Source organism: Danaus plexippus, assembly GCF_018135715.1.
Source record: "Danaus plexippus chromosome 29 unlocalized genomic scaffold, MEX_DaPlex mxdp_36, whole genome shotgun sequence".
In the NCBI taxonomy this organism is placed as follows: Eukaryota; Metazoa; Arthropoda; class Insecta; order Lepidoptera; family Nymphalidae; genus Danaus; species Danaus plexippus.
The window spans coordinates 1,653,968-1,666,246 of NW_026869857.1; the positions used below are offsets into that span (position 1 = coordinate 1,653,968).

Consider the following 12,279-nt stretch of genomic DNA (forward strand, 5'->3'; position numbering starts at 1 on the left):
GCTGACTTGTTAAAGGCGCGAAAAACGACGCTATAATGAAGAATATCCATGAGTTGGGTGTTTTATATAAGTCTCAATATAAAGAAAGTGGCGCCGCCTACACAGAGAGGTACTAAAACTGCTGGCAAAAGGCAGAAAGATGGTCGCTTGACTCAAGATGGATTCCGGATATTGATACGAAACAAAAAATAAGGAGTTACTGTAATTCAACAACCTCACTCACGTCTCTTTAGTGATGACTGTGTAATGGCGTCTATACTCTTAAGTAATTTGACTTAATACGTGGAGTTCGGCCAAATTAATTCACTACATTTTGAATTGTATTTTCTTAAAATACATATTAGATGTGTTGAAATAAATACAAAATTTCATACGAAATTTTGCACAGATGAAATAAAATGAAGAGATTAATTTTTTTTTATTAAGATGAAATATATTACTCACAATGTCCAAATCTGGTGTGCTTAGAATATTCACTGTCGAAGGATGTTAATAATATATTTCTTAACTCGGGCTAGTCGACGAACTTGCCGAACTCTCTTGCACCAAATCCACAAAACGGTTTGAATATTAATAGGTACGTATTTCTGGTTCATTCTTCGTCTGCATATTGCATTGTTGGGCGCTCATGAAAGTACATATGTGTGTGAATATAGAACAGAACCTTGAAAAGTAAGAGAAATGATAGCATGATGTATCTCTTACAATAATAGCTCTTCATTTACCTTCTGAATATTTGTAATTCATACTATTGATTGTAGGTATAAATAGATTCTCCAAAACCTTGACACTGTAAGATATATATATATCTGTGAAGGAACAGTCTTAACCGGACATCACTCGCCGGGTGCCCTCGTGCAAGTGTTCGAGGATATAGAGAAGAGAACAAACTCTCAGTTCAAGGAAGATCAAAATAGAAGGAAAGCGTCATCTAGCAAACTTAAGGAACACGAGGATAAGGACGACGACGAGGCGGAACCGAAGGGCCAGAAGGCGAACATGCTGAAGGCGACGCTCCTTCTTCTAAGAAGAACGCCAAGAACCGCCCGACCACCGCCCGCGGCAATCTCTGTTGTAAATAGTGCGGTAATTGAACAGAGGTTAGCGTTATATCGACTCGCGTGTTTGAGGAGTGGACATGTGGCCATACGGCGTAAGACTATGAAAACTGAAAATCTAATATAGTTTGTACAATGTACATGTAAGCTTAATGACGGTAATAATATTTATGTAGGAGCCAAAACAGTTGTCGTCTTGCCTCCGTTAGGCTCGGTGTACACGTTAGTATACTAAACAGATTGCTGTCAAAGTGTCGTTCAGTAATTCAATATAATAAATATATATAACAAAAGCGATATAACGTATAATGTAATGTGTTTCTGTATGGAACGGTCGGACATGCAACAACCAAAAAAGTCAAGTCGATTGGTCCATCAGGAGTAGGAATAACTGTTGGGTGGGGACCAAGTTACGTTCCGATTTTGCAAATAAAATTAATTTTATTATTTATCAAATAAATTACATCTCACAGTTCCACGTTCAATTTATTAATATATAAATCAAATTATTTCGCTTGCACAATCTCTTTGTAAAACTGTGCGGAGGCTCTCGGGCGCCGGACGCGGGCTGGGTCGTTGAAGTCCACTTCGTACAAACCGAATTTGGAACTGAAACGATGAATATTAATCATCAGATTACGAACAGAAGAAAATCCGAAAACATTTTAAGTCGATGTTTCCTTACCGATAGCCATCGCTCCATTCAAAGTTGTCTAACATGGACCAAGCAGTGTACGCCACGACATTGGCTTTATCTTCTTGAATCGCGAGGAGAACCTGGTGGAAGATAGTAGTTAAAATAATGGCATAGTTCTTTTATTCATGCGTCTTGAAGTTTTAATATTAATTACCTGTTCCAAATGCTCCTTATGATAATCTATACGAGCTTGATCCTCTAAATCCTCGCCGCTGGTTAAGAAACCGTTCTCTGTTATAAAGATTTCCACGTTTCCGTACTGTTTCTTCAACCAAGATATGAGCTTCCGGAAACCTTCCGGGTATACCTGGAACAGGAGTTAGTAACTTCTTTGTTGTTTTTGTCACAACTTGGCTCGCGTGTGATATGCGAACAGTCTCCAAGGACAGTGTTCAAGTTTTATGAGGCTTAAAACTGTATAAATTAGCAGCTAAACTCACATACAACCAGCTGGTGCCAGCCTGCGGCCATTCTGGTCGGACTGATATTATTACATCAATGTCTGGTGCACCGGAGAGAGGCCAAGGACCAACAACTTCTCCTCGGGCACGGCGAGCAGTTCGTGAGGTATAGTAGTTCAAGCCGAAGAAATCATATGTGCCTTTGAAAAATTTAACAAAATAAAACCTTGAAATCGAAACCTTTTCCTATTTATATGGCTTTCTTAATAATTTTAGTTTTGTTACTATTATTAACTATGTAATGAATAGACTGTTTGCATTGTATTCTCACCTCTTACTAATTTTTTTTCTTCTTTCGTAAATTCTGGCAATCTGGATTTGGAGAAACCCTCTTGTTTGCTCTTTTCCGCTACGAGTCTTTCTATTTGCTCAGGCCAGCCGCCTTTCTTAGAGAAGATTGGGTGTGAGTACAATCCTCCCTGAAATTGTACGAAATTAAATGAATCAAAAGTATTTAGTGACAATGTTATTTTTGGACAGTTTAAGTATTTTTATTCACCATTAACTGTAGAGCCAGTTCAGCCGCTTCACCTTCATTTTCATCAACTCCCTCAAACCACATGATTTGATTGGTGATAGACACTTTGCCTTTAAAATGTAATGTAACACATTAGTGAACTCGTATGTATGCAGAATTAATTCAGTAGAAGCTAAAGGTTACATTTATTGTTGACAAATCTTAAACCTAACCTAAATATTTTTCATAAATTCATATATTTTTTACCTTTATATTTTCGTCTAAACTCCTTGTCGTATATCCGCCAGGCTTTAGCGTGTGCCAACATTGTGTTCTTGCTGCATATGTAATTGCCAATTCCACTGCTAACTATTCCAGGAGCGTGAATTCCAAAAGTGTAAGCAACGTCGCAAAACGTCAGGGGTTCATTAAGAGTGATCCAAGTCTTGACCCGGTCAGCGTATAGACTGAACACAACACGAGCGTAGTCCGCAAACCAATCCGATATTAAAGGATTGGTCCAGCCGCCTGTGAATTATAACTTGGGCTAACAAATATTTCATAATAGCCCTACAACCTTGAACATAATGCACTGAAACATGGAGAAAACTCGGGATATAATCTGATTGACGTTGCATTCGCAGGATTCCTTTAAAGTTCCTGATTTTTAAAATAAGAATTTTTCCATCAAATTGGTTTGGCGTTCAACGGTTCTGTTTTAGTGTGCCGATGAAGAAATCGTTTGCGAAGAACGTGTTGTTATTGAAAAGCATTCATCACTTTCTAAAGTATTATCGTGGTTTTGGCGGCAGATGATGCTGTCTGAGTTAATGAAGTCCCTAGTAGATACATTAATCACATGTCACCAGTCGTGATCACAGGAACAGCTAAAATGTCTTTTTTATGTGGGTAGAGTTGTTCACGTGAAGAATGATATGTAAGGTGAGTGTTATTTTGTATTTTAAGTATTTTCTTAAAAAATACTTTAGTCATAAACCCGCTCGTTTAGTTCTGTACATGATAAAGGACTTGTTTCTCATTTGACGGAATCTGTATAAGGCGCTATAGACGGATCATGAGAGATGAACTCTTTGAGCTAGAACAATGAACATTTGTAAAGTAAGTAGTACATTTTTTTAGCATAAAAACCTTGTTGTTTTATTATTTATTCTATTTTAAATAGTAAAAAAGCAATGCATTTGTATTGAATACTTTTAACAACAGTTGCACATCTTCGAAACTCACCAAGATCTTGTAAATTTTGTGGCAGATCCCAGTGATATATTGTTACGACAGGCTCAATTCCTCTCTCCAATAGAGCATCGATAAAATTGGAGTAAAATTTTACTCCGTCTTCACTTGTCTTATTTGTAAAACCATATGGCAAAATTCTTGGCCAGGAGAGAGAAAATCTGATATAAAACATATATCAATTTAATATCAGCATTAAAAATTAATCATAGTTTTTAATAAATATTTCACTATTATTAATATTATACACACAAAAGTTAAGATTACATCGGACGGAGAGCGAACGCGTGACTTGGTACATTTTATCAATGTCGCTTGGTCAGAAAAGGAATCGTGCAGTAATTTGTATTAGTGCATTAAATAAAAAATATCAATTCTTATTTCTTTGCAACTAATAAATAAGTAGTGGAACACCAGAATCAATTAATTACCTGTAGAAATCTAGTCCCAACTCCGAAGCTATTTCCACGTCTTTCATCCATTGGTTGTAGCTGTCACAGGCGACGTCCCCGGTAGATCTATCTGCTATAATCTCTGGTCTAGTGTGCACGAACGTGTCCCAGATACTTGCGGATTTGTCTGTCAATGAAATGCTTATTAGAGTTATTTAAATTCAATTTTAAAAACCCGAACATAAACGTACCGCTGACGTTCCAGGCGCCCTCGACCTGGTAAGCAGCTGTGGCCGCACCAAACTTGAACCCGGGTGGAAATTTTCTACAAAATCCAACTCCTAACAGTGCACTGTAAATGTATTTATATACACGTTACTACTCCTCATCTCACTAATGACAATCTTTTGTACCAACTGTACTTTTTGCCATCATTAATTCTCATGGCTTAATAGTCGTGACGCTTAGTGGCAAGTGATTGTGAATCTTAAGCGCTTAGTATTAAAAACGAGTACAGGATATCAGACTAACAATATTCAAAAAAGAAGAATAAAAAAATGTTTCAAATGGACGTATTTATAGTGATGTCACTTTCATCTCGCCTGTCCGTGATCACGGTTGCTGCAAAGTAACCTTAACGTTTGGACCATGTAGGGGTTAAAAATAATACAACACGCGTAGTAACCCGAAAATATTAGTTTCATTTAAATGAATACTCGCTAAACTCTTAGACCTCATTCTATCTGAATATTTTTGCGTAAAACAATTCAATTCAATTTTATCACTATAATCCTTAAGATATGAATCAATATTGAGAATATCGGTTATACGTGGGTAACACTGAAAATGATTGGAACTGGCCAGGAGACTTTGTTTATTATATTTTTTTTATTTCAATTGTAGAACTCTTTTCTAACCAAATTTAGTATATTGCATTCGTTTGTCATTTGTTTTTGTGAATTGGCGGCAAAATTAAAACTCTCGTTACACGTGAGAGTACCTAAGGCGAGAAAATTTTCGGTCAATGATTTAGTATGACCTTCCTTGTGACCTTACTCAACAACAAACCTATGATAGGCTGAGGTTAGCATTTCGTAAGGAAGCTTCATCTGGTGCCACAGTTTACATTTGCTTTAATGAGTTTAAGCGTGAAGTTAGCAATCTCAATGATGATCCGCGTGAGGGACGTACTGTAACAGCGACCACTGAAGATAACATCAGTGTTGGGCGACGCATGATAGACGAAGATAAGAGAGTAACTTATCAGCAGATACGGGCAAGCCTCGGCATTGGTATGAGTCAAGTTCAAAAACGTCTAGGCGGTATTATTATACGAACGTTCAGGCGTCAGAAAGCTTTGTACCAGATGGGTTCCCCATACTTTAACCGACTGCCAGAAACACCTTCGCATGGATAGGTGTCGCCAAATGTTAGATAAATTCAACGGCGGTGACTCAAATGCTGTATTTGAAATCGTCACAGGTGTTGAAAGCTGGAAATACTGCTACGAACCCGAAACCAAAAGACAATCCTTTCGAAAAAAAAGATGAAGGTGAAGAAAGGAAAAAGTCAAGGAAAAAAGATGTTTGCCTCATTATTGTGTCGGAAAGGTTATTTCGCGACAATTATACTAGAAGATGGAAGGAGAGTTACTGCAGATTTGAATGTCAATCGGCGTTTGCCTGTTGTCTTGGAAATAATCGACAGCAACGCTCGCGGAGCAGCATCCTCTTTCACCACGAAAATGCTTTAAAGCACTCCACAAAACGGACTGTTAAATATTTGACTATGGCAGGTGTCGAGTCATCCGCCATACAGCTGTGATCTTTCGCCCTGAGGCTTTGATTTATTCCCAAGAATTAAAAAAAAAAAATTAAAATTCGAGGTATTCGCTTTATGAGCCCTGAAGATGCGGTAAAAAAGTATGAAAATGCCATAGAAGAGATCCCTAAGGAATAATGGGCCCACTGCTTATCACACAGGTTCCACCGAATGCGACGATGTGTAGAGAAATGGAGATTACTTAGAAAAACAATAAAGTATTGGCAACTTTTCTACATTAAGACGTCTTTCATTTTCTAAACATTTTCAGTGTTACCTAGGTATCAAGAAGAGCATTAAGATTTCTGCGCACGGATCGAGTCCATATAGTTATATTAATAGAACGTCTTTAGTACGCGTAGTTTAAGCAACGAGTACTAAACTAACGACTGTACTTCAAAAAACATTGATTATAAAGAACTATTAACATTAAAATAAATGAAATATTCTTAAAAAAATGATAAAAGTTTGAATGTATTTTTTAAATTTCCTCAACAAAACACACGTCGTATTAAACAAATGATATTATATCACTCACCTTAGAAGAAGTGTCGTTAACAAATTCATTTTGGACAGTGAAAAGTGTGTGTTGTGGGAACGTATTTATTGCTAGCGAAGATGATAAAATAAGGCCGACTGCTGATTAATATTAATAAGATCTTATATGCACTTTATTAATATTATTAAAACAGCTTTTTTTCTGTACTAGGAGAGAATCGGTTCTAACTTTGTAAATATTTTTTATAACAACTGAAACGAAGACATCAGCGAGAAAAATTATTACTCTGAGGTTTTGTAAGAATCATTGATATTAAAACTAAAAAAGCCTTGAAAATTTCAGCACTTTTTTTGACAATAAAATATTAATTGTTTGAATATAAAAATAAACGTCTACGTCTAGTCTCTTGTTATATATAGATACTCAAGAAATATTCAAATTTGAGAAATTTAAATATTAATTACAATTTTATGTAAATCATTTTTTTTAATGTTATTGTTAATGAGGGTCTGACAATAAGTTTTATTTAATATGTACACACGTGGTAATATTTTATTTACAGTTCACTGACAGTATTGCAAAGATCCATAAAATAGAGGTTGCTTATACTGTTGAGGCCTTTCAGTTATTTTGCTGAAAATTATATCATGAAATAAATTTCCAAAGTTCAATTCAACAGATCATCATCATCGTCATCTGTCACAATATTAATGAAAGGTAAAATGTCGCACTACCAATATCTTTTTTATTGGAGAAGCCGAATCTTACTTCTCTTGAACCCAAGGGGGAAGATGAAGAGGTATGGAAAGGTCTTTAGGCTAAGCCTATGACGACCTAGTTAGTTTCATAAGGTATCCTTTTTGTGTTAGTGTAGTAACAGGTCGTTTTGGCAGTCGTTCGTGACCCTATAGCGTATTTTTCCAACCCCGATAAGGGTACTAGGAGAATATGAGCATACTTCCGACATAAGTCTAAGTACAACTAGAAGGCTGCTCTTATTCCTCTCGCTTCGGCTCTAAACTAGACACCACTATTTGGAATTGGTCAGCATATGAGTCACAGTTCTGTTCCTAAATATGGCCTTCTTGAAATGATGACTTATTTCAGACGGAGGCTACGAAGATCCAAAGCCTCCTGGGTATGACGTTCGACAGCATAACTCGGTTGCCAACGATGACTGTCAGCTCACAACTATGACGGTCCCAAGCCGTACATTTCTCCATTGTATGAAGAGCTTAACCCTCTTTCGGGCCACACTGGCACTACTGGGAATAAGGGACCGCCTCTCAATTCGCAATCTAATAGTAGTACACACCGAAGCAGTTGTGAGACTCCCGTACCGCCTGCCCACCATTTGAGATATAGACGAAATACACTTACTATCATCAGACAGGGGGCCGGGGATTCGAGCTCTCGTTTAACCGATAGGCTACGGTCTTTCGCACGCACGCTCCTACTCGGGGCTTTTTCCGATGCTGGTATACTACGGCTAGGACATCCGACTGGAACTCCCAGAATAGATTGCTGGCCAGCAACCTCTCCCCGGTGTACGTTATTACTTAATCGTCCTTATACTAACACAGCTTGGACATCTCCATGGAATATGTTTATTTGGCATTATGGGTCAGACCAGCTGCCATAACTTTAATCTTTTTCTGACGAGCTTTGCATTGACGACTTCCCATTTAGTGCTCTGCGAAAACAGCTAAGTTTAATCGCAACACCCGCTTGATCCAGCTAGCTCGTATCGATTCTGGTCGCATACGAATTAAATGACTGATTGTTTTTAAATTTGTATAGAGTAGTGCCTGACTGTCATTCCATTCGATGAAAGGTGGAAATGAAGTCGTCGGTGGTAAAAGCACTATCTCAGTATCAGCCTATTTCCATTTATTGAAGATGTCCAAATTATAACTCGAAGGAGACACAGACGCAGGTGAACTACTCTAATCCTTTGCAATGCGCATTAGGAACGAGGAAGTGTAAGTAGATGTAAGGGCGGTTTAAGAAGAAGAGATGCAGGCCCGTTGTGCGTCTGGTTGTCTGATGATAAGAAGGGGATGCTAAGTTGCTTAGCCCTGAAACTTTAAAGGCAACCTCTTTGAGGTTAACGGTGACTTTTATGAATTCATGCAAGCGGGCGCCGGGTGATTGTCAATTGCTGCGAATTTTCTGCTACTAATTTAAGCGAGTCAAGGAGACGTGTTGCTGTAACCGAGAGTGTTTAATTCTTGACTTTACTATTTTAAATATAATAACTATTCGATTCGGAGAAAATGTGGATATATATTTTAGCAGAAATGAGGCACACAAACTAGAGACACGCACAGACATAAATATATGTATATATTGCCTGAATCTGAAAACATCCGAGTGTATGGACAAAGACACGAGGCGATGCAAGCGCAAAATTATACACTCATCGAGCGATGAGTAAATTCAGTCAAGCAAAAACTCCCTTATATAATAAAGATTAACATCCAATATAGATATCAAAGCTTTATTTCTTTCTCTAAAACAAAATGCATCACAATGAATACTTGTAATAAAACAATTATAATATAAATGCTTGAATATTATATCTCTTATTACAAGGATCAGATCATTTATTAATCGATAAGTACCCATTTACAACCAATGGGATTATACATTTTGATGTAACTCTCGTTTTATAAACATATAAATTGTAATGTCGGTTTTATTCTGCAAAGTAAACAATACGAACAGATACAAACTCGCTATAATAACTGACCAGTAGTTTTCACTATAGAAATGCCGACGCGAGTCATTATCGCGTTATAGAGGACAGAGGAAGAAATTAAAAGAGCGATATCCTAAAGACAACTCGTTTGTAACGAGAGTTGCATAGTCGTTATCGTTTGAAAATGATTGAAAGTCGGGAGCAGAAGTTAGTTTCGCATAGAATTGTAAATAGTTTATTACGCTTGTAAAATAATTCCGTATTTTTTTATCGTGCTGTAAAACATACCTACGCTTGATAACAAACGAATCAGAAGTATATTTCAAAACTGATATTCTAATTGGAAGACAAAATCATTCTCAGTATTTGCGCTGACACTGTCAGCCCGAACGCTCCTTCTAAATTATCTTTTTCACTAAATAAGTAAATATAACAGAAGGGCATGTACAATGTGATATCTTTATTACTTAATTAGATATTTACAAATGTTTTAAAATATATAGAAATAAATTTGAGCCATAAAATGATTAAAGTCACGTCCTTCTGTAGCATGAAGGTTTTAATTTGTTCCTTAGAGCTGTCTTTTCAAATTATTAGAAATTAGACTATATTTAAAAAGGAAAAAGAAAAATTTTATTAAAGTACAAAGGAAAGAAGTCTATACATTATTTCATTAAAAATATATAATTTTAAATTCGTAAACTTGTAAGCGGTAGAAGTGGGAGCGGGAGGTTTGACAACAAAAACTCTCTTCAAGCTACTAAAAGACTCGGGCCTGTCCAGGACCAACATACATTCATTCTTAGAACATCCGTCAAAGGCAGCCCTAGTAGGTTCTTTACAAATCTGGTTAGGTAGAGAGAGAGGAGCTGGGACGGTGCAGGTGAGCGTTCGACGCGCGTTAGATAAGGGCCCCTTAGACCTACATCTGGGTCTAGTCCCAGGCACTGTTGAAGCTCCTCTCTGAGCCACGCGATGGACCCGGACCCCGCCCGGTGAATCCATGGGATGATGCAAAGCTTCATACACGGATTACCGACATATCAAATATCTATGAGGGATTTATTGTTCCGATTAAACGTAATCATTTAAATTGATTGAAGAAACTCCCAACCTTATCATTATTCAGCAAGAATCATGAATCGTTTAATTATATTTTATATTAAACACTGATGAGAAATACCTTCATTTAACTGTAAAAAACTCTAATAATCTATGGGTACAACTAGTAAAGACAAAAAACCTTTTTTTACTACATGCATATATATAGGGTTTTCCATTAAGGGCGCTTGATCTTTGAAATGCAAAAAAAAATACATGTAGGAAAGATATTTGCGAAATTTTTTTTTTATTTGGAAGGTCTATCGACCCCATTATGTATGGAATATGACATCATTCAAATGACCGCCACGGCTTCGGTTGGTGGCGCGCACACGAAAGGTCCAATTTTCGATGACTCTGGCGCACAAATCGGGCTGTATTTGATCGATGGCGTGGCGTATGTTGACTTTGAGGGCATCGGTGGTTTGCGGCTTGTTGGCATAGACCTGCGACTTAAGAAAACCCCACAAGAAAAAGTCCAGCGGGGTCAAATCGCACGATCTCGGTGGCTAGTTCACGTCGCCTCCGCGCGAGATGACCTTGTCCAGAAATTGCTCGTGCAGAACTTCCATCGTAGCGTGTGCTGTGTGGCACGTAGCGCCGTCCTGTTGAAACCACATGTTGTCCAGATCCATATTCTCGATTTCAGGCCAAAAGAAGTTGGTTATCATCGACCGGTATCGCTCACCATTGACGGTGACGGCCACACCATTATCGTTTTCGAAAAAATACGGACCAATCACGCCTCCGGCCCAAAATCCGCACCAAACAGTCACTTTCTGCGGGTGCATTGCCACTTGGTGAACCTCGTGTGGATTGGTCTCGTCCCAAATACGGCAATTTTGCTTGTTGACATAGCCATTCATCCAAAAATGCGCCTCGTCGCTGAAGATGATTTTTTTGCCAAAATCGGCGTCAACTTCCAACTGCTCTAATGCCCAGTCAGCGAACACACGGCGCTGTCTATGGTCATTAACCTTGAGCTCTTGGGTCAGCTGGATCTTGTACGGGTGCAGGCTCAAGTCACAACGCAAAATTCGCCAAGTTGTCGTCTGCGAAAGGCCGAGTTCCTGTGCGCGACGCGGAATTGACTGCCGCGGGTTTTCGAGGACACTGTCGCGCACAGCGGCGATATTCTCGGCAGATCTCGCGTTACGTTGACGCACGGGAACCGGCTGATTGTTAACTGACCCGGTTGACTCGAATTTGTCCACCAATCGACGGATAGTCGACTCGGCAGGACGATCATCGCGACCGTAAAACGGGCGAAGTGTGCGGAACGTTGCTCGAACTGAAGACCCATTTTCATAAAACAATTTTATGATTTGCACGTGCTGCTCGACACTGTAACCTGCCATGGTGGTTTGGGAGGACGAAATGAATATAACACACTGCATTTGACAGCTGTCACTCAAACAACATGGCCGCAATCAGCTGTCAAAGTTCAAGCGTCCCTATTGGAAAATGGGCTGCGCAGCGCCAAGACCTTGTGGCGGCTCTCGGCGGAGTGGACTTGTCGCTTTCGAGTATCGCGGAGAAGATGCTCGAGAGTGACAGGTCCTGGCTGGCGGTGTCCTCCTTCTGTGAGACGGTCATGTCCACGAAGGAGGCATCTGAGCGGGAAAGGGAGGATGCGGCTGATGCACCCTCCCTCCGCAGACGACGGACGGGGGTGCGCCGGAGGCGATATTTGCAACGCCTCCAATAGCGCCCCTGCACTCCGGGCTGGGGTCGGGCTGGTAACCCGGCTCCTGTGAAAGCCCGGCGTCGTCGGGGCGATCCTAATTGCCGGGATCGCCCCCTTTCTCCGAGGGAGTAAGTCCGGTCTTTACCAGGACCGG

The 12,279-nt window shown here is 39.1% G+C and overlaps 1 protein-coding gene across 1 annotated transcript; it reads right to left on the reverse strand.

Annotated features, from left to right (window-relative positions):
- Positions 1 to 1,525: 1,525 nt before the first annotated feature.
- LOC133320454 (myrosinase 1-like) lies at positions 1,526 to 6,758 on the reverse strand. Its single transcript, XM_061528990.1, has 11 exons — positions 6,676 to 6,758; positions 4,568 to 4,668; positions 4,356 to 4,503; positions 3,919 to 4,085; positions 2,941 to 3,201; positions 2,716 to 2,804; positions 2,488 to 2,635; positions 2,196 to 2,356; positions 1,910 to 2,062; positions 1,744 to 1,835; positions 1,526 to 1,667 (listed from the first exon to the last, which is right to left on the reverse strand). Exons 1-11 carry the CDS (start codon positions 6,702 to 6,704, stop codon positions 1,565 to 1,567), a joined length of 1,452 nt encoding a protein of 483 aa, XP_061384974.1. The 5' UTR covers positions 6,705 to 6,758; the 3' UTR covers positions 1,526 to 1,564.
- Positions 6,759 to 12,279: the final 5,521 nt, after the last annotated feature.

What these genes read in the sequence shown, in the direction of transcription:
- LOC133320454 (XM_061528990.1), bottom strand. Translation starts at nt 6,704, where the DNA reads ATGAATTTGTTAACGACACTTCTTCTAAG. An exon ending in TTAACGACACTTCTTCTAAG is followed by an intron (nt 4,669 to 6,675) that starts GTGAGTGATATA and finishes ATACATTTACAG; the next exon opens with TGCACTGTTAGGAGTTGGAT. An exon ending in ATAAGGAGCATTTGGAACAG is followed by an intron (nt 1,836 to 1,909) that starts GTAATTAATATT and finishes ATCTTCCACCAG; the next exon opens with GTTCTCCTCGCGATTCAAGA.